This window comes from Geospiza fortis, unplaced genomic scaffold, assembly GCF_000277835.1.
Source record: "Geospiza fortis unplaced genomic scaffold, GeoFor_1.0 scaffold264, whole genome shotgun sequence".
NCBI lineage: Eukaryota > Metazoa > Chordata > Aves > Passeriformes > Thraupidae > Geospiza > Geospiza fortis.
Genome location: NW_005054332.1, coordinates 262,611 through 284,668, shown reverse-complemented (window position 1 = coordinate 284,668; position 22,058 = coordinate 262,611). Strand labels below are relative to the sequence as shown.

Here is a 22,058-nt window from a genome sequence, read left to right as displayed (position 1 = left end):
CCTACATTTTTAAGGAAACACTGTCTGCTTTAAATGGCTTAGATTTGTCTCCCCATCTCTCTCCTTAGTCAGAACTAGCCCCAGCTGAATAACTGATTTCTTGGTCATGGCGAAGTCTGAAGGACAGGTTTTAAAACTTCTTGAAAGTTTATCCACCCTTTGCTGGCAGGTGGGCCCAGCTTGGAAGCTCACCTTTAGTTACTGCAGTAGTAGTATAACTGCAGGAAAGTGTAATGTGGCCTTTTAAAGGATCTAATTTGTGTAACTGGAGACACTTCAGCCCTGCTAGCTCTCTATGGGCAACTAATAATCTTACTTTATGTAATAAAATAGTTTTTATATTTACATAGCTTCTCTGGATTGGTTAGTTTCTCCCTTAGCTTGCTAAACATTTTCTGTTTTCTTCATTCTGTTTTGTACAATTCTTATCAAAAGTTTCTCTTATTTCTCTTATTATTGGTTAAGTTGGTGTTTCTATATTCCCAATCCTTTTTTCTACTTGCTCTGTAATATTGCTAGAGTTGGTTCTTTACTATCTTTTCATTTTAAACCCTTTGCCTCAGTGCCTTATGGGCCTACAATGAGTTTCTGAAAAACTGTTATTTTCTAAAATGGCAGGGAACATAAGCCTAGCTATCTACAATTCCTGTGGAACTGTATCACAGGATTACCTTATGTTGTAAAAAAAGCAAAACTTGTTTCACACTGAATTTGTCCTGGTGTGATCTGGTTCTAGGAAGGCTGTGCTATAACACTGCTTCCTGGCTATGCATAAAATGTGTGTAGATACATAGCATCTTATAAAGGTTATTGTGACTAATAATTATTCTGAAATGGAGATATCTTTATTAAATTCTTATGATTTTATCAAAGTTGGAATAACATAGCAAGTGTCAATTTTTGGTTTCCTGATTCCTCTTCCTTTCAGGCACACAGGATTTTTACATGTTAGAAAATGCAGCAGTTGAACTCAGTTATCTTTGCCATAAGTGGAATTATTGCTTTAATTTTTGGACAGGAGTCCTAATTCAAAAAAGCAATGGGATAATATTTCATACAACATAAAATAATCTATTACTGGTTTAACATAGATTTATCCATTGTCTTGGTTTGAGGAAACTCCAGGACATTCCGTTTTGATACTTAGTTTAAATGGCTCTCATTTGGAAGATGCTTTTTAAATTAAAATTCTCCCTAAGATACAGTATACTTTTTTTATTATTATTCCTGTGTGTACATTATGGTTTCATCAGTGAATCACATATATATTTTTTCCTGACTTCAGAAAATGGAAAATCCTGATGAACTGGCAGAACTTATAAATATGAATCTTGCTCAGCTTTGCTCACTTCTGATGGCTCTCTGGGGGCAGTTTCTGGAGGTCATTACCTTACAAGAGGAGGTCACAGCTTTGCTAGCACAAGAGCATCACACATTAAGAGTAAGTATTGACCCAGGGACCTTCATATGCTCACTGGGACACATTGTTATGGCAATGTTTATCACAATGAGCCTCCAGATTACCATTTTTCTATTTATATTTTGGAAAGCTGGTTAGAATTGTAAAGGGAGCTGTTCCATTTCATTTGTTACCTTGTATATAATGTTGCTGGAATATAATGCATAAAACATATTATTTATGTTTATGAACCAGGTAATTCATTGTTCTTTTGAATAAGAAATGCAGTTCAGAAGACAGATTGCAGTCTGTGGAATAACATATATTTGTGTAGACTGATGTACTTTTCTGTGGGAGCCATGTCTTGTGCCCACCCTACATTTTACTTCTCTGCATTGAGGCTGCCTGCTTACATCATAAACAAAGTGTATTTCTTTCTGAATTAAGGATTTAGGATGTTAATAAGTTTTGAAAAGTCTTTTACGTGGGAATTTGTAAAAGAAGTGTATGTGAAATGATCTGGCACGTGAGTGTGTGTGTGTGTGTGTGTGTGTGTGTACTAATCCATCTGTAGTGCTGTTGGTTTGTCTGTGGGTGTGTGCAGTTGCTCTGGTCTCTCTGCAAGCAGAACCACATCAGTGCTCTTCCCACAGTGAAATATAATCACATATGGACTAAAGCATTACTCTTACTTGATAAATCACATTGTTTAGTGAGGAAATCGTGGTTGTGGAAGTAGCCTGTTATGAAGAATAAATGGAATCTTTCAGAAAGAATGCAAAGGGTTATTAGTTTGATGTGCTAGCCATAAGAAAGGTGTCATTTTATTGTCTCTCTATGAATCTTACTTACCTTTCTGTGGGTTTTGTGTAAATACTGGAATCCCTCAAGTTAACTGGTGGAAGGTATGAAACAAGAATACTGTTTCATTTAGCCTGCATTTGCATTCAGCTGCTGGTATGTTAGTGTTTGTAATAATTTATATTTAATAAAACCAAAGGAAGAAGTAATATATGAATTTTTACTGCTCCAGAAAAGACACTGCTAATTATTATGTATTTATCATCTTAAATGTGGTTCTTTTAAAATCTGTGATGTAAGTTATCCTCCTGGGGTCATAAATGCCTTAATTATTGAGTTTTCCTGCAATTGTTTTAGGGAGTATAAATCAAAGTATTTCACTATACTATGGGAATTGAGATATTGCACATATTAAAAGTATTTCTGTGATGCTTTCCAGTTTGAAAAAAAATTCAAATAGGAGTCTGAATTCAAATTCAACTCCTATTTGAATTTTTGTTTGAGATGTGTAATAATTTGATTACACATCTGCATGGCCTGCATCATTATGACTTGCTGTTATGCTCACTCCTTTTGTTATCTGTCACTGTACTTTGCAGATACTCTATAATCAGTCAAAGACTGGAGAGGAGATGCAAGGCATGGGTAATCCTAAAATTTCATTTTTATTTAGTGCCTGATAGCAGAATGCAAGCAGGCTGACTCTGTAAGAATTGCATAATACAGCATTGAGAGGGGATTTTTACCTGAGCCAACTTAGAACCAGCAATGTGATATTACTTCATTTTTAAATGGACACTTGTTTTCTGCACTCCAAGATTATATGAGTTTGTGTGAATACTTTGCAAATACATGTAATTAAAATATATGTAAGAAACCATTGTTCCGCTGGGCTTCCCGTGTGGCAGTAGAGCAGGAACTCATAATCCATAAATTCAGTAAACCTTTAAATGAAAAAGAGATGCTAAATTTCAGCCTTTTCTAAGAGTGTGTTCAGTTGTTGGTTTTGGACCTTGTTTTGCAGTGCTTAGTATAATAAATTGTAACTTTTATTAATAATATCTTGAGAATTTATATTCAGAAGGATTGTATAAACATACCTCAGGAAATCTACATTGATGAGTATGTTCCACTGGAGCCATTATCTGCACATACCAAGTGATGCACGTTTTTTGGTTATTGGATTTAATTGACATTTAAAAGATGATCTACTAATTCTCCTATTTGGAGACTATATGTTGACATTTAGAGTCATGGAATTGTTGGGGTTGGAAAAAAAGATCTTTAAGGTCAAGTCAAACTATCAACCCAGCACCACCACGTTCAGCACTAAACCAGATCCCCATGTGCCATATCCAAATGTATTTTGAACACTCCCACAGATGGTGGTTCCACCACTTCCCTGGGCAGTCTCTTCCAATACTTAACAACTCCTTCTGTGAAAAAAAAATCCTAATATCCAACCTAGACCTCCCTGGCACAACTTAAGCCCATTTCCTCTTATCTTTTCATCTGGGACATGGAAGAAGAGACCAATTCCCACCTGGCTACAACCTCCTTTCAGGTAGTTGTAGAGAGTAATGAAGTCTCCCCTGAGCCTCCATTTCTCCAGGCTAAAGATGACCCATTAATTCTCCTCTTAAGAGACTTAACCTGTCCTTTCTGGAATAAGAAACCTTTTTATTTTGGAAATGGATACTTTGATGTGTTCGCTACTGGATGCTAAATCTCATTTTATTTTTTCTTCTTGCAATATTTCCAGACTATACCTTCCACAGGAAATTTCTCACTGGGTCTATTTATTAATGAACCCTTTTAGGGAGTGATTACCTGAGTGGTTAAGATACTTGTGTTGAAATACCCCTAGAAAGACCTGCCACCTGTATTTGGTCAAATTACTTTCACCCTCTTTGCACAGATGCTTATAAACCAGGTATAAACTGTTTTATAAACTCTTTCTGCTGAAGAGTTATTCAAGTATTGAAATTATTATTTTAATAATTTTACTTATGTTTACTCTAGTGTTTCATTATTTAATTATTTTCAAGTACTTGGAAAAGCAGTACATTAAAAAGTGAGGAATATAAAATTGAACATCCATCTACTACATGGATCATACTGATCAACCTGATAAGGTTTACAAATGTATTTTATTGAAAAAACTGCTCAGAATATGTTATTTTATATTACAAAACATTTGAACACTAAACTTAGTTCATCTCTTTATTCTGTAGTGACATCTTCTGGTAGGTCTGAATATATTCTTCCAAAATTATTTATTTCAGTTTGATTAGTCCTAAAATAGGAGAGCAGTAAACTAAGATCTCTGACTGCTCTTCATAAATATGCAGACACACAATATGTATTCCACAGCAGTTTTTATACACAGTTCTTCTGTTTCCACTGGGAGGACCATAAAAACCATGCCTCTGGGAAGTCTAGAGATTAGGAGTAGCAGCTGCAATTTCCTCCTGCAAAGTCCTTGTGTACTCAGCCCAAGTCAATGGTTCCTGCGTCATTAGCAGAGCTGGCAGTCTGGTTCTCCAGAGGCTGGTTAACAGTGTCCTAGCAAGTGCCTCAGTCCTTCAGTAAGTTAAGCACCTATTAAACATAATAAACTACTGTTGATTTGGGTTCTCTTCTCTCATTAATAAGGACTTATGTGCTTTAGGAGCTTGCTTTCGACTAATTTTGTATTGTTGCTATTCTATGTGGAGCTGTCTGGAGCTGGTATTGAGATTTTCTTCAGAAGCACTGGAATTACTTAATTACAAATGGGATTTATTGCAAATGAAAAAATGCCTTCATCTTGTGTGGGAGAGTGCGTAGTATTCTAAAGATCTACTAGCCATATAGCTCCAGTTACTTTATGTGGTGAAGTGCTCACATGTAAACTCAAAACTACCTTGGCTTGCTTCCTGGGAAACATCTGTGTGCCCTTTTCTTGACATATACCACAGGCATCAACTAATTTGGCAATGTTCCTGTAACTATTACCAGTTTGATTAGGATCTTTAATTAATTTTTAAATTGCTTAATTTAAAATGATAATGTCCACCCTTCATGATCAATTGTTCTAAAATCTAGTTTCTAAGCAGTAAAATTATCTGTTAAGTCTATTGTATAACAGTCCCTCCTTCCTGGGGGAAGGGGTAGAGATTATCTCTCAAGAAAATCATATTTGCAAGGTAGATGTCTGTTTAGAAAAGCCAGGGGAAAATGCAGCAAATTACTTTGGAACATCAATTCTTGTCTGACATGTGTATGTATAAACTCATAACAACAAATTCTGAAAGAAAGCAAATTGAGTTCTGGCAAGAGTGGAAGTTGCATTTACAAGTAACTGTTGAATTGTGTGCTTTCTTTTTACTTCAATGCATTTTCCATGACTATTCAGACGTGATGTTATGACTAAGATTAATTTCAGGTAATACAGTACAATAAATTCTGGGAGGTTGGGACAGGACTTTCAGTTTCTATTGCAAGTCAGAGATTGGGGGTAACATGTTTGTGATTTGGGATTGGGTTTTTTCTTTAGCACCTTGGAAAACTTTTTTCCTCAGTTCTTCTAGTATTAAGAAAACAAAAAAGTGTAGAAGCTACAGAACTTAATCCAAGTGGTTCTCTCTAAAAGTATAGTGGGCAGTGTATCAGGAGGGAAAATGAACTCCCATGCAAGTGCTTATCTCTGAACAAAATTAATGTGGTCCTGAAAGTCTGATATTTGCCAGTTCACGGACAGGATTTTCAGAGAGCCATGTTTGTGCTCGGGGTGGGGGCAGATGCTGGCTGAAGCTCTGAGTGAGAGAGCTGAGGGAACTGAGCTAGGTCTTCACACTTGTTGCCAGTTTCACACTGAAAACTCCCACAGTCTGTTCAGGAAGTTCCATCATTCAAGGGGAATACACAGAGTATACTGAAGAAATAAAGATGTAGGAGGTCAGGAAGTGCTTGGTAAATAAATTATTGATTTGGTAGACTAACATGTAATTCTCTAAGTGGGATAGAAATTTTGTTTAAATTGATACAACCAAATCAATGTTAACGAACAAGCTGTTGCCAACAACCATTGCACAGCACATTCTCTTTGGTTTGCTTTTTTTAGATGCAGGTAATTTGGCAGTTGCAAAAATAAAATGCATATTGATTGAATTAACTTTTATGTAGAATATTGGAAATGTGAGAAATCTTGTACAAAACCTTTGGGGTTTCTAGATACTACATTTTCAGTACATTGATTATGCTTTCAATTGCAGCAAATTGCTGTATAATTCACATTCTCTATTTTAGCAGGTATTTGATGGTAAAATATTGATGGTTTAACATGTTTGATGGTAAAAAAATATACTCCCACATGTTAATAAATATCACTTCAGTATTGTATTTTTTATTGACCTCAAACATACAATTAAGTCTTTAATACCGTGCTTAAAATTAATATACATTCTGTTACTGTCTTCATCATTTCCATCTGAAATCTTTGCAAACAAAAATTCTTTTGCACAGTAGTTTACTGTGGGCTAGAGGATACTTACAGAAAGTTTGAAACTCTCCTCTATATTTTGAGACAGCAGAATATCTAATGGATTTCTGCTTCTGAAGGTAATACTCAGGCTCATTCAGAAGTGGGAATTGAAGAGTCATTTCCTTTCTTCCAATTGAAAATTCCAATAGTATTTTTGTGCATTATTGTTTGAACCTGATTTGGATGATTGATTTATTGGAAATAAAATTTTCAGCAGGCAGTTGAGTCTAATGTAATTCCCAGTTATCCAGAGCACAAATTAAAATTGTTTCAGTCACTAGTCTTGTCTGTGTCACCCATCCAGAATGAACAACTGAAAAGAAAAGTAACTGTCTGTATTATACATACAAATGATACATTGATGCATAGGACTGCTGGTGGATTTTTTTAAATTATTTGTAAGGTAAAATAAGCTCTACCTTCATTTGGATCTTGCAGGTGCGCAGATTTGCTGAAGCATTCTTTTGCTTTGAGCATCCTAGGCAAGCTGCTCTTGCCTTTCAAGAACTACAGTGAGTAGCCTTTGAAATTGCACAGTATATAGCATGTAGTACTGTTACTGTATAGTTTATATTGTGTAGAAGTAGCATTGCAGAAATACATAAGAAATTAATGAGAAACTTTTGTTCTCAATATAGATTTAAAGTAGTGGTAGTTATATAAGAAGTTATTAAATGATCAAGCTATTAATAGTTAATTAGTAGAAAATCATCTACTAAAATGAATTAAACTGTTGGTAATTTCTGTTAATGTAAAAAGAAATAGTTCTGTTTTTTTCATGGAGGACTGCTTCCTTTTTTCAGTGCTCAAAGTCATCTACAGGTGTGTGCAGCTATCAAAAACATTTCCTTCTGCAGTTCTCTTCCACCCCTCCCTATTGAATGCAGTGAACTAGATGGAGATATGAACTCCTTGCCTATTATCTTTGAAGATCGGTATTTAGATTCAATTACTGAAGGTAAACACAGCTCACAGTACAATTTCCTTTTGAAGAAATTAGCAAAATTATGTAAAACTTTAGTATTTTTTTATAATTTCTTGCTGGCTTTAAAAAACTACATTTATTTGATAGAATATGGGGTTTTACCTTAAGTTTTGAGGATGTGTAAAATTCTATAATTGCTAGTGTGTTATAGCATTGCTTATCTGCATAATTTTATTGTAAACATACTTTCTCTTTTCCCCCTTTTTCTGTGAAAGATTTGGATGTACCCTGGTTGGTAGCTCAGAGTGTTCCAAGGGCAGAGTCCAATAAACTGGATAAATTAGAAGCTGAAGAAGGTTTTGTTGCTGGTTTTAGTAGCCCAGAACTGAAAATGAGACCTGCTGGTGCCTCCGTCTTTTGGCATTCAGAAGCTGAAAAGATGCTAACAAAAACCTTCAAAGGGAAAAATGAAGATACAAATAAATCCAAAGCTAAGGTTGCTAAGCTCATAAAAACAATGAAAGCTGAAAACACCAAAAAAGTCGTAAAACAGAACTCAAAGGACTCTGTGGTGTTAGTAGGATACAAATGTTTGATAAGTGCAGCACTGGAAAATGCCTGTAGAAGGTTAGATGGTGAGCCTTCATACAGTGCTAACGAAGGGCTGGACCCTGGAGTAAGTGGAATTCCTTGTGATACAAAGGCCTGCATCAGGCAAATAACTCGAAGAGACCTTCCATTGATGCCATATGACGAAATGGCTGTCAAGACTGAAGGTGACCAACCAGGTCCAAGTAGTCCTGTGCACTGTGAAAATGAGGCTATTTTTGATAGACTGACCATCTCCCAGACAGGTTGTGAAACTGTTCAAGCAGATGGTGCTTTACAACACAGAGGTACACTTGAAGATTGTCATGGAGGTCAACCAGCTTCCTCAGGAGTCAGGACAACTGAGGTCAAAGCAAATAATAAGGATCTTTATGAAGAGGAGAAAGGAGTGGCTCACACTGGATCGTGGGCTAAGTTTCCACAAGATAAAGAGCACAAAGAGAATTTGTTGACACCCAATATTCAGTCTTCAGGATCTGGAAACAAATTGAATTTGGGAGAACAGGACCCCATGCTTGAAAAGGAAGAGGTCCATGAGAGAAACTGTCAGCATACCAGTGACATCTTGACAAAAATGAAAAGCAATCCACCTACTCTTTCAACAAAAGAAAGTCAAATCTCTGCAAGTGGAGACATGACTAAATTACCAGATGTTAGTGTGACGTATGCCTCTTCTAGATTTTCAGATTCAGGTGTAGAAAGTGAACCAAGTTCTTTTGCAACTCACCCCAACCCTGATCATGTTTTTGAAAATGTTCATGGACAAAGTGCACACAATGGTGAGAGAGCATTTCCTCAGCCTTTACTAAAACCAGACTGTGCAATAAAAAATACAATTGAAAGCCATTGCACTGAGAGTACAAGTGCTGTAAGTGAAATACAGTCATCCCTGACATCCATAAATTCACTTCCTTCAGATGATGATGAGCTGTCACCTGATGAGAATTCAAAGATATCTGTTGTACCTGAATGCCAGCTAAGTGACAGCAAAACAGTATTGGATCTAGGAGCAATTGACTTGACAAAATGTGATGACAGTAAAACATCAAACACCAACTTGCAGCAACAACTTGTGTGTTCAGGGCCCTTGGATAACAAAACTCCATCTATACGTTCCTCACTCTCAGGAAAAAAAGATTTGTTACACTTGGTTGTTTCCGATGAGGACACACCTACTGATGTGGAAAGTTACAGCCCACAAACAGGCCCTGGCACAACCTGCAAGGACCCTCAGGACCTTGAAAGGCCTCCTAGAGCTACAGAAGAAACAGTTAAGTTGTGTTTGGAAACAACTTGTATGAGTGAGCCATCTGCTGTTTCAGGTTCTTCGTCTGTAAATGCAGCAGTTGAAAAAACAAACAAAGGAAAACATAATGAGCCTTTAGAACTAAAGGGCACAACTGAAGAACTGTCAGGAGCTAAAAGTGAAACTGGTACAGATAATCCTTCTCCAACTGATAGTGCTGACATGGTAAAGCAAGGGCTTGTTGAAAACTATTTTGGCTCTCGAAGCAGCACAGATATTTCAGATATTTGGCCTATGAACAAGAGCAATCCTGTTAGCCCTCAAAAGGAAGCATATGAAAAACAAATTATTTGTTCTTCCCAACAAGATGAGGAAGAAGAGGAGGATCAAGAAATGATTGAAAATGGGTATTATGAAGAAACTGATTATAGTATATTAGATGGAGCATGCAGTGCTGACCAGGATCATGGTGTAGCAGGAGAGAGAGTCCTGAGATCTGAAATGATTGACAGTGGACATGTGCAAGACATAATGACTGTGCCCCCTGTCTGTACTCCTGGCTGTTTGTCTTTCCCTTCTTCTCTAAGAGACTCTCCCTGCAATGTTACCTCTTCTTCAAAGAATAAATCTGATGCAATTACACAACAGCCAGGCAGCACATCCTACAACTCAGCTTCAGCTGTTTCCTGGTATGAAAGTTCCCCAAAACCTCAAATGTTAGCGTAAGTGATTGTTTTAAAACAAGCTTTTTACTTTTGGAAATTATGTTAATATAATGGAGAAGGGGAAAAGAAGCATGGTTGGGCTTCTGGGTAGAATGCCCCAGAACTGTGGCTTGTGGATTCAGCATGCCCAAGTAACAACATGTTCTAGATGTTCAGATAAAAAGTGTCTTAGCACTACACTTCTATGAGTTATCTTGTAATTTCATGTGGTTTGAAAAACAAGCAAAACAGGATTTTTCTTTGTTATGTTTAAAAAATAATCATCCAGCTGAAGAATGATGTTGTAAAAAATGTTATGCTGTTGAGCATAAAAATGATGATTTATGAAATAGGAATTGTTAAAATAGCTAGCTTGGCAAAATATGCTTTGACTTTAAAAACAGAAATCCAAAAAACCTTGTGTAACTTGTTGTACATCAGATTAGTTAAGTGAAACAAATGTGTAATGCGAGCTATGGTAATGGCCTTATTTTTAAATCTTAACTTCAAATATCAGAAATGTAACACCTCAGAGACCATAGTGCTCTAGATTACACTGCAGTTTGGAGACCAGGAAAGCCAAATTTAGAGGAATGTCAGGGATCCCAGATTGTACCTCTTCTTGCTGTAAACATAGGAGTTTCCCTGATAAACTCCTGCTGCTAAATAAACATGTGAAGCAGCAGTTTATGTGTTGTATAGGAAGTAACATGTTGCTATGAGAGAAAATTTAAAAGAGAGGTAGAAACAAATGCTGAGCAGGTGGAAGAGATAGAAGACCAGATAGTTTGTGAAAAGCAGCTTGAAAACAGAAAGAAGGAGTAAGCAGTCAGGTAGAGGAAAACAGGTTAGAAGCGGCCAGAAAAGTAGCTTCTGAAATACTGTATGGTGGTATTGGTGTGCAATGGGAAAGATGAGGAGCAGAGACTACTCAGGCTGTTCTGTAACAATAAAAGGGAGCTTGGAATAAAATCAAGGACTTGGCTGTAGGAAAAGCAGAGTCTACTGGAATATGAGATAACTGTGAATCCAGAGGGTATGGTCTGCTCCATAAAGAACCACCCTTGGTGTGTTCAGGAAACATGCCTTGAGTACAAACTCAAGTAGCTTCTGTTGCAGAGTGATAAGAGCAGCTGTCAGCAGTGGTTTCTGTTCAGGCTGAGTTCATTGAGGCCTGCTCCTGCCAGTTAGTGAGGAAGGAGCTAAAGATAAAGCAGGGAAAACAAGAGAACAAAAGGTAGAATGGGAGGGAAACAGTGAGCAGGCAGAAGAGGATGGGGTACAGCGTGACACCGTGAGGGATCATGCAGAACAGATGGATTAAGGAAGCATAAGAAAGCATAAAGCTTTATGTGCTGCAGGGAAACTGATATGCAATTAGGAAGGCCATGCACAAAAGCTAAGCAAAGTGGAAGAAAGGGACGAAGAAACCCAAGGACCCCCTAGTATGTGAGGATCTCAGCTATTAAAAACCTTATAGTGTATGCCTTCATAGAATAGGTAAAAGATCAGAAGTCCGGATCTGGCTGTTTTGGAAGCAAGTGTCAGTTTTTCAGTCTACCACAGGAACCTTATGGTGAGACATTACAGCACTGACTCCAGCTCTCTTCTGACCTAAGAAATAGGCTTGGCAAGAATTATCAAAAGTCAGTGAAAATCTTAATCTTGACTTCCACTTGGTTATAATTTTTATAATTTTTTTATTGTGTGGAAGCAAAGCTGTTGCTTGCTTAAGACCACAATGAACGCATCATCTTTAGTGGTTTCAGAAATACTTGAGAGTTTGCAAAGATGAGAAGAGAGTAGAACTTGAGATATGGTTTTTGTTACAGAGCAAAAGAGGCTGAAGGAATCTGCCGTAAAAATGTTCTGAGGAAATGGCTTATTTTGTGAAAATAGTGATTTGATAAATATCTTTCCCTTCATATTAATTACATAGAATACAAAGCAAAATGACAGTAGAAAACTGTTATCTTGGAAGACCTCACATTTATCTAGCAATAGCAAATGTATAATAAGTATGTTTTTGTTCCAGTTTCCTACAGGCTAAAGAAGAATTGAGGCAACTTAAACTTCCTGGATTTATGTATAGTGATGTTTTCAAACTGGCTTCTTCAATACCTTATTTCAGTATGGAAGATGATGAGTGTTCAGAAGAAGGAGTACATCTTATAGTTTGTGTCCATGGCCTAGATGGTATGCTGGGAAATGTGATATTGTACAAGAAAGCAGTTCAGATTACCAATGAGATTTCGCTTTGGTCATTCAAACTCTGAACTGAACACCTGAAATAGGTTCAGTGGAGGGAATTGGGAATCTGACATTGTACTGCTACATTTGACAATGTGTTCCATAAAATCTTTTTAATTAAGAATTCTCTGTCTTTAATAAAACTTCCCTGCACATAAATCTGTTTAATGCCATAGTTCACATCAGGTGTATCTTTCAGTTTTTTATGTTGTAAAGGAATTGTTTCATGTTTTGGTAATAGAATGGAGTTACTGACAAAACTGTTTTCTTTATAATTGCTGTCTTGTCAAGAAAAATGAAATATGTGTATCTTGTTAGGAAAAAGAAACAGTACATGTAAAATGCAGTCAAACGTTTATAAAGTTTTAAAAGGTTAAGTCACTGAATCACAGTGTGGTTGAGGGTGAAGGCAATCACTGAAAATTGTCTCATTCAACTTCCTTGCTCAGAGCAGAGTCTACAGGAGATTGTTCAGGATGCAACCCAGCTGGGGTTTTGAATATTTCCAAGGACAAAGATTCTACTTTGGTAGAAGTGAGAAAAACCTCTTTTTAATTGAAAGGGTTATAAAGTTTAAGTAGCTTGAATATATTCATCTGCTTTTAGTTCAAAGCATAAATGTATATTAAGAAACAATAGCCCCTCTGGCTTTTGTGCGTTTTTGAGACACTTCTTAAATTAACAATGTAAGGAAACACAAGAGGGCAGTAGAATAGAGTACTGGACTGCACCAACACTGCACAGGCACCTTCTTCATTTTTCAAATTCCTAAGTTAAAAAAATAAAATAACAGCATAGTTTTTCTTTCCTCATTTGGGCAGAAAGCAACCTTTGTTAAGTACTTTTAAAAACAGGACTCAGAGGTATTCCCTCTTACTAGTGTAGATATTCTCATGCTATTGCATGTAGAAGCAGCACAAAAGTTAACTTGACCAAGAAGCCTGTTGTTAAAAAAACATGTTTGAAGCCTTAGGAAAGTCCACATAGTTGAAATTTTCTTATGAAATGGCGAACTTATACAAGCTATTTCCTATAAATGACAGATGTAAATAAAAATCCTGAAGCAAAAAAGGCTACCCTTTCTTCTAAAACATCTGTGACTACTGATGGGAAAATCTTCAGGATTCTAGTTAAACTATCATTTGTTGTTTTGGGTACCACAGTATCTAAAAGTATCTTTATCTGCTGATAGTTCACTCTGCCTTTTCATTTTATTAAATACTCCTTTACTGAATTCTTTAAGCTCACTTTGAGTTCTTTAAATTGCTTTATCAAAATTAAGGTTTCCAAGAATGTAATGTTCACAGTGCTATATATCAGTTGGAAGCTAAGACAGAATCAAACAAGACTTCCTACATCCTTGCTTTTTTAAAAGTGTTTGCATCAAATGTCATTTTCATAAACCATTTTGTCACTTAATTTGACATTGTAGTTTATCTTTCAAAGTCTTACTGAATTTTAATTAGGGCTCAGACTATAATTAGCTGTGTTTAAATATTCATTAGCTGTGCCAAAGATTCATTTCAGTATTCTGAGTGCTTTTATTGCAAGTTAACTTTGCAGAATCCAACTCTTGATTGTTTTTCTTTTGAAGGTAACAGCGCAGATCTAAGATTAGTGAAGACTTACATTGAGCTAGGGCTGCCTGGAGGAAGAATTGAATTTCTTATGTCTGAAAGGAATCAGGTATTTGCCAACTAAAAATGAATTTTTGTAAAACTATGAACAGTGTAAACCTTCAGAGACATTTATTTAATTGCACTACTGTGATTACCACATTTTGTGTATTTTTATTGTATTCTCATGGAATCCATAATTTGATCTGTGCCTTGTGTGAAAGTAATTACAAAATCTTGTATGGTATTGAAGGTAAATATTTTAAGGGGTAACACTTGTTACTACCAATTTGTTGTGTGTACTGTGTCTCCTAAGTTCTCAGCATAAGCAGTTTGGATTGTGGATAAAATATGCTCAATGCTGGTGGTAAAAATGGTAATAGTGAAAACTTGTGTGGCAAGAGGGGAGATGTGTTATTTCCTGCTGCTTTTTCTTTTGTCAGCATTCTGCAAGATCTACATCATAACACTGAATAAATATCAAATTACCTCTGTGTTAAACTTTTGTGAATTTTATTATTTCCTTATGAATTAAACTTGCCAAAGCACATAAGACCAATTTTTACTTTTTGTCTGTGTGTATGTGTGTATTACATATTGTATTAGACATACTTCAGAGATGAACTAGAACGAAGTCTTGTCAGTGGCTCAAACAAAAGCTTCATTAAGTGCACTAGCATTTTTCTGGCAGTAGCTGCTGGGATGCTTTGTGAAACAGGCTGGACAGGCACCAAGCCAGGCTTTCTCTTCTCTAGCCCTATAGTTTGTATCAGTCAGCAGCTGTGAGACTTTCTGATTTGTGGATTCCACTGAGACCACTGAGCCTAATAGCTGCTGACAGACTTTTTCTCCTTAATGTTGGCTGGTTCTTTTTGAATCTTTTTACTTCTGTATCCATAGCATACAGTTGAGATTAATTCTGTGGTTTGTTCACATTAGTAATTCACTTGCAAACAAGGAAATTGAAGTAATTTACGTTACAGTTTGTTTTGGAAAAAATACTTGATAATCATTCCTCATTCACTGCTTCAGTTTTTATAATTTTTTTATCATATATTTTACAAACAAGTACAATTTTGCCCTCAAGAGGCAACTGAAGAGACTTAGTCCATTTATTATTTCTTACAATTAGACGTGAAAAGTTTCTGTTCTTCCATGGTACCCTTCCTGGCCTGCTTGAAACTTCTTGTCATTTAAATTGAATGATCAGAACTAGACAGGGAATTTAAGATGCTTTTGCGCTACGAACTGACAGAATGCTATATTGCTATTTTCTTTCCTTGCTTTTCTAACATGCTGATTATATGCAACACAGACATGTAGATTATTGTTTGCATATACAGTTAGGGCTGGTTTTCTCTGTGTAACATTTTTTTGCATTTCTTGCCATTTTATCACCCAGGCACGCACTAGTATAAGTGAAATTCTGGTTGGTTCTAGATTTGACTACTCTGGATATTTAGTTTTGTCTACAAACTGGTTTTTCATCTCTTTCTTTCCTTTCCCAGATCATTTACCAATATGTTGAACACTACAGATTTTAGCACAGATCCTTTGGAACTTGTGTTGAAAAGTTCTAGGCAGGCTTTGCCTATCTCTTTTAATTTCTTACTGCTGATCATTGGAGAGAATCAGCTATGAACTGAGGATAAGGCCTTAAGGATTTTGTTTGTTTATTTGATTCATTTTGAATAACTGGTATTACTGTAGAATTCTGTTGCAGTAATTAACTCATCTCTATTTCCTGGGCAGTGTGATTTAATTCTGAACATACAATTTGGTCTTCTGTTTCACTACAGCAAATCTTAAGTGTAGAGAACAGCTTAGAAGTAAGGCTGGGTGTATAATGTTAAGATTTGTTTTGGTGTTTTAGAAGAAAGTAGTTTTACAGTAAAATGTGTATCACTTTATTCCGTGTTACAAGAAAATTACATGAAAAATTTATAATAACTAGCTGTAGTGTTTGTATTCAGAGTTAATAGCGATGCTTTTATTTGTGCGCTGTTGATCAAAACACTGGGGAGTAAGAACTCTGAATGCAGAATGTATATTGCTGCATTAGAAAATACAGTTATTATTTTTTATTTCTTTTATTTTACAGAATGATACCTTTGCTGATTTTGATTCCATGACAGATCGCCTTTTAGATGAAATTATACAGTATATACAAATTTATAATCTACCCCTTTCAAAAATCAGGTAATATCTGTTCTATACTATTTACAGAAATAAACTTAAAACTAGAGCCCTGGGTTGTTTTAAACTGTGATGCTCAGGAGCAGGCCAAAAGAGAGATGAGAAAAAGCAGTCTGGGATGGGGGAGGAGTCGGGGAAAGGAGGACAATGGAGAGAGAGGGAATTGCCAGATGAAAGAAGACTGAACAATGTTGAAAGCTCATCTACTGGTGATTTTAGGGCAGAGGTTAAGCATTACATTTAAGGAATTGCTGTCTTATGCTTCTACAAATTCTGCACAATAGAGTTCTGCAGAAAAACAGATAGTATTTTGAGAAAGTCAAAGGAACCTGTAATAGCACTATGCCCGGATGAAGTTAGCGTCCTTCTGATTCTGTAGTCCCTTCACCAAGTATGACATGGCAAACTGTCTTGTCACTCCTAGAGGGCACTTACATCTTACCTGTGACATTGAAGGGCAGATGCATGAAAATATATTTCATTATTTTTTATGTTTTCTGATTGTTTCATCTGCTAAAGAACATGTTTTACATCTCATTAGAGGGCTCACCACAGTCCATGCACTCCTGTTTTCTTTTACATTTACTTCCAGGGAATGCCCATTGTATTTACTTTCTCAAGGGAGGGTGCACCATTTGGGCAGACTACCTTACTAACTCAGCAGTGTTGCTGGAGTTAGCTCATCAATAGATGAAAGGACCTAATTCAAGCCTGACTTTATCAATTTGTTTAGGCACCTTCAAATTATACATCCAGAAGGTTTTTTGACTTGCTAGTCACGTGTTTCTGACAAGTGTGTGCATTCACATGTTTGGTAGGCCTTGTTCAGCTGGAGGAAATATCTAAAACATTTAAACATAATCTCACTATTTAAACAAATGTTTCTGTTTTGAGATAGGCAAGATGTGACAATCTTAATTTTGTCTTAACTGTTGATTTAAAAATTTAAAAAGCACTGTGTGATCATACTTTTGTTTCACAGGCTACATGGTGTAGCATACAAGGGGTAGCACCCTTGGTATGGGAGAGAAGAGTTCTGTAACTCACCAGCATACACCAGGATCTTCTCTCCCATGCTGTTGTCTGAAGGCTGTAATGAGCGAACCCACCCACTTATCATTGTTTATACCTGAGAACTGAACTCTTGTTTGCTTTTGGTTTGCTTCTCTCATAAGACTTTAGATTTGTAAATATTTTTTACTTTTATTTGTTACTTGTCACTTGAAAGAAAAAAACAAACCTAGGAATTTTTATTTTAGTTTCCTTTTTAAGGTGTCTACTTGTTTTGGGCCCTACTGAAGCTGAAGTTTTCATTTCCCAACTTAAGCTTTTTTTATGAGAAAGTTTACATGAGAGAGCTGTTAGAAAGACATGTGCCTCTATGCAAGGCCTTGAAGGGATGACCCAGAAAGCCTGGGAAAGTACTGCTGAGAAATCCTCTGCTCAAGAAGCCAATGCTTTCCTGCCTCATTTTGGTTATGCCACTGTAGAAAACAGCCCTTGTAGGAGTTATCTGTGGTGTCCTGAATGATGCTGGTTTCTTTTCAAAAAATCTCCCCATCTCCTAAAGAAGTGTTCTCTCCATGAGTGTTTCTCCATAACCAGTCAAAATAGATATCAGTCTCCAAATTTGTGATTTTGTACGGCAAAAAAAGCAGTTGGATATCAGCATCCCAGGCTTCAGTATAAGGACAGTAATGTTCATGGTGGGAGTTCCAGCTTCCTTGGCCTTGAGTCTGGATAGATTAATTTCATATTTCTATATGTCCACTTGGCACATATGCTCTGCCATTTGTTTCCCATTTACCCTTTTTTCCCTCCCATTCTCTGTTATCCCTAACGCTGACTTTTTCTCCTAAGTTACACAACTGTGCTCCTGCAGTGACCATTGGGGACCTCTGCCATATGCTGCCTGTACCTACAGTCATACACACCACACTTCATTCTAGTGATACACTGTTCAGGCCACAAAGAATAACTACTTGTTATTAATAGAAACTGTAGTGAAACTAATACAACTTTAGACCTGACTTGGTAGTTCACTGGCAGATGATTGTTGTCACAGCTTAAATAAATCAAAATCAGCTCAGGTCAAGATAAGTCCAGAGATGTTCTGAGATTCGGATAAATGCAGAAGTAAAACTCATGCTCTCAAGTAATGGCAAAATTCTACTTACTGTGCTACATTCCTGTACTGAGAAAAGACACTCCCTGTACCACTGGCATAGTGTCAGCTTCAGTAAACATTTTTGGTACCTGCAGAGCTAATACCAGCTATTGCAGCAATTCACTAACATGTTCCTTCATCTCTCAACAAAATCTCTGTGCTCACAAGCATGGAGCGAGCATGAGCTGGAAGCTTGATTCAAAACAAATACAATTTGCTTTATAAAAGAACTGTTTAATAAAAGACACAGGAGGCTATAGGTTGAGGGGACAGCTGGAGGTCATTTGGACCAGTCATACTAATGCCACGATCAAAGTTAATGCAACCTTGAAGCATGTCAAATTGCTCAGTCATACCCATTCCAGTTTTAAGTATCTATGAGGATGGAAGTCCTGAGGTAACCAGGCAGCTGGGGAATAAAGTACCTGCTCTTATAGAGTAGTTTCAGAAACTATTTTGCACATGTCAGGTCTTACATAAATTTCCGATGACTTGTATTGGACTTTGACCTCAGGTAGATTAATCAACTTGTCATCCTCTTCCCTAAGTAACATTGGCTCATTAAAAAAACCACAAAAGTTTTTAATGCTACGTATATATTAAAACATCTGTTTGTTGTTTCAGCACCTCATTGATTATCTTAATTGATTTTTCTTCCTTCCATTAATTTTTATAGTTGGACGGGATTTTTTGTTTATTGGCACAGAATAATAAGGTTTTCCTGTGTCTGATGTTCTAGTATGATCTGATTGGTAGACTTGTATCATAAAGCATGTATAAAAACTGTAATTCTGTTAACTTCAGTGTGTTAATGATATATTTAGAAGATTGTGATATTGCCACCTAGTGTTCATTGCTTTTGCAGAGCATCCGATGAGTAAGATGGATTACATTCCTGTCTTACACTTTCAAGACCCTATTTGAAGGATTTTCCTTTTCCTCCTCTTTTTGATTTGAGCAATTTTTAAAACCTTTCTCTATTAAAAAACAAATTTAAGGCTTATTATGGGTTCACCTAGGCATCTGAATTGGATCACAATGTATTACTGCAACCTTCATTATATTTCTAAGGCTTTTCAAATTAACTACAAGTCTTTAGTCTTTGAGGTACATTCACACAGCTGATTGTGAGCTCCCAGTTTTTGTCAAAATGGATCTTTCATGTTTCTGAAGTTTTGGTTAGGTATGCCCATACTCTTAGGGATGATAGAATTGATAGATGGATTGCTGCTTTTTCACAGAAAATGCCCTTTGTTATGGTACAGTATAAGAGTTTCTCATCCCCTTATGACTTTTAGTAAATACTGTCTGAACTGTCGGAGAACTGTCAAGATAGTATCTCTGCTAGTATTCAGATCTTCTTTAGAAAACAATCTGTTTTACTCAAAAGCAGTTACATCACACAGATCATCTTCAGGATCAACTCAATTTCTGTGTGCATTTACATGTTCTTAAAGAAATCTGTGTTTTTATTGTTCTTGTGTGGATTTTTATGATGTCCTCCAATTGAATAGTTTTAAATTTTAGTATTCAAGAGAGCAGCTCAGTGTTTTGTTTTGCAAATGCACTGCTGTTGTGCTGACACCACAGAGGATACATAATCTTTCATTTCAGAATTGGTTAGGCAAATATAGCAAGCTCAAGCAAAGGATTTCTCATACAAATAATATTGGAAATCTAGTAGTAAAAGCAACTGAGAAGAATATACATGCAGGCTTAAACTCTGTATTAATAGTGTACAAAACCCCTTTTTCTGTTATAGAAATGCATAATTATTTCCAAGTTTAAGAGTTCCGGATGGTTCTGCCATTCTATAACCAATTGTTTGAATTTTTTTATTTACCTTTAAATTGGTATTTTCCAATTTTTAAACAGTCAAGTAATCTTTTAGCACTGTGTTTTACCCAGATGCTGCAGGAAGCTTTGTTTTAGCTACTTTTGTTGATGAATGTAGTGATACAGAGCAAAAAGGAAGGATGATCCTAGAGGTATACTGTAGCACGTATGTGATCCAGCAGTGATAGTTCTACTGTACATATTTTAGATGGTTTTCTGTTTTTACCATACTCTGGGGTTGCATCTGTAATGCAGGAAGGTACTTTTTCCTTCTAACTCTGTGAGTCTGGTCTTCTTAAGTCAGTGCCTAGTCTGGTGTGGGCCTGATCTCAGCAGGGATCTGTAAGCATAATAACTAGAATTGCTTAATTTCATAGTGTCCATTTTAAAGAAATGCTTTATATAGGCTTGTGCATATGACAGTAAGCACCTCACATTAAGTAATATTTATCTTTAGATACAAGAAGCTAAAGAGTTCCATCCATCTTTCCCTTAAATTGTTTAACCAGGGAAACACCTAAAAGTTGATTGTCCTGACAGAGACATATTCTTCAATTGCTTGCTCAAGCTGATAATCACTTCTTTTGGTCAGTCTGCTAAGCAGATCTGAGATGGTGCTTCTGTTTTTAAATAATCAGGTTCATTTAAGCCCTATTAGGACTACCTTTGGAATCTGTCTCCACTAGATTGTTTGAGGAATGCTCATACATTTATCATACTGAGTGCCATCACATGCCAAAGTAATGATGATTTCAGTCATGCATGGCTCATAAAATATTTTCTTAATAGTTGGTGCTAAGGGAAATGAACCCAGAAATAATCTTGGGTTTGGGTGGTAGATGCTGGTGGAAGGATAGTTTGGTTTTGTTCGCTTTTCAAAAATGCTATATTAAATATTTCTGGAGGAGTTCAAAACATGTTTCTAATGAGTTTGTGCAACTTGAGAGACATGGACAAGCTATGCCTCCTGAATGACGTAAAATACAGGTCTGAATGGAAACTTTTCATTAATTTTTTCCTATGTTCTTTTAGCATTTCATGACGCCAGTTTTCTTTTTCTCTGTGAAAAGAAAAAACATCCTGTTATAAAATTCCATGTTATATTGCTTTTTCTCTTTAACAGCTTTATTGGACACTCACTGGGTAATTTAATAATCCGTTCAGTGCTCACAAGACATCGATTTAAGTATTACCTCAACAAACTTCATACCTTCCTGTCTCTGTCTGGACCACATCTTGGTACCCTCTACAACAGCAGTGCTCTTGTTAATACAGGTGAAGTATTATTTTCAGTAGTATTAGTTTAGGGGAAATCTTGTCTTTGAAATGAACTTAGCAATTTCATGTGGAGTGCACATTTCTGCATTCCTGTGATTGTGAGAAACCGCGTATTTCACTGTCGTAAGCAGAGAGAAGGGTTATAAAAATAAAGTATCAATAAAAGGATGTGCAAGAGGAGATTGGCTTAAGTATTTTCCAGTATGTTTGGGTCAGATTTTCTGTTGCAGCAAAAATAAATTCCAGTTTTAATCTGTTGAGCTCAATTTGTAATAAATTGAACTTAAATATACTTAATCTGCCAAACAATTATATAAGATGCATTAAAATAATTCTAAACTATTGTGTCTTTTCTCTCTCAAAAACGCCTTACAACCTGCAGTGTGTTTCTGCAGATGTGCATGGCGAGGGAGGCAAGATTTCCTGAAAAGTCAGTTAGCCACCTATTATTATTATTGACTAATAAAGAGAAATAGTACCAAACAAAAGTTTCTACTATGGCATTC

At 36.3% G+C, this 22,058-nt stretch overlaps 1 protein-coding gene across 3 annotated transcripts in view; it reads left to right on the top strand.

Moving 5' to 3' along the window:
- FAM135A (family with sequence similarity 135 member A) overlaps positions 1-22,058 on the top strand; it is a 65,189-nt gene that overhangs the window by 37,149 nt on the left and 5,982 nt on the right. For 2 of the 3 annotated variants that reach the window (XM_031057592.1, XM_031057593.1), the window contains 8 exons: positions 1,286-1,441; positions 7,164-7,237; positions 7,529-7,683; positions 7,926-10,227; positions 12,245-12,405; positions 14,054-14,145; positions 16,177-16,274; positions 21,398-21,549. In XM_031057592.1, the coding sequence (XP_030913452.1) occupies positions 1,286-1,441; positions 7,164-7,237; positions 7,529-7,683; positions 7,926-10,227; positions 12,245-12,405; positions 14,054-14,145; positions 16,177-16,274; positions 21,398-21,549 (3,190 nt within the window). The remainder of the gene's footprint in view (positions 1-1,285; positions 1,442-7,163; positions 7,238-7,528; positions 7,684-7,925; positions 10,228-12,244; positions 12,406-14,053; positions 14,146-16,176; positions 16,275-21,397; positions 21,550-22,058) is intronic. The other variant, XR_004081793.1, reaches the window with a different exon arrangement.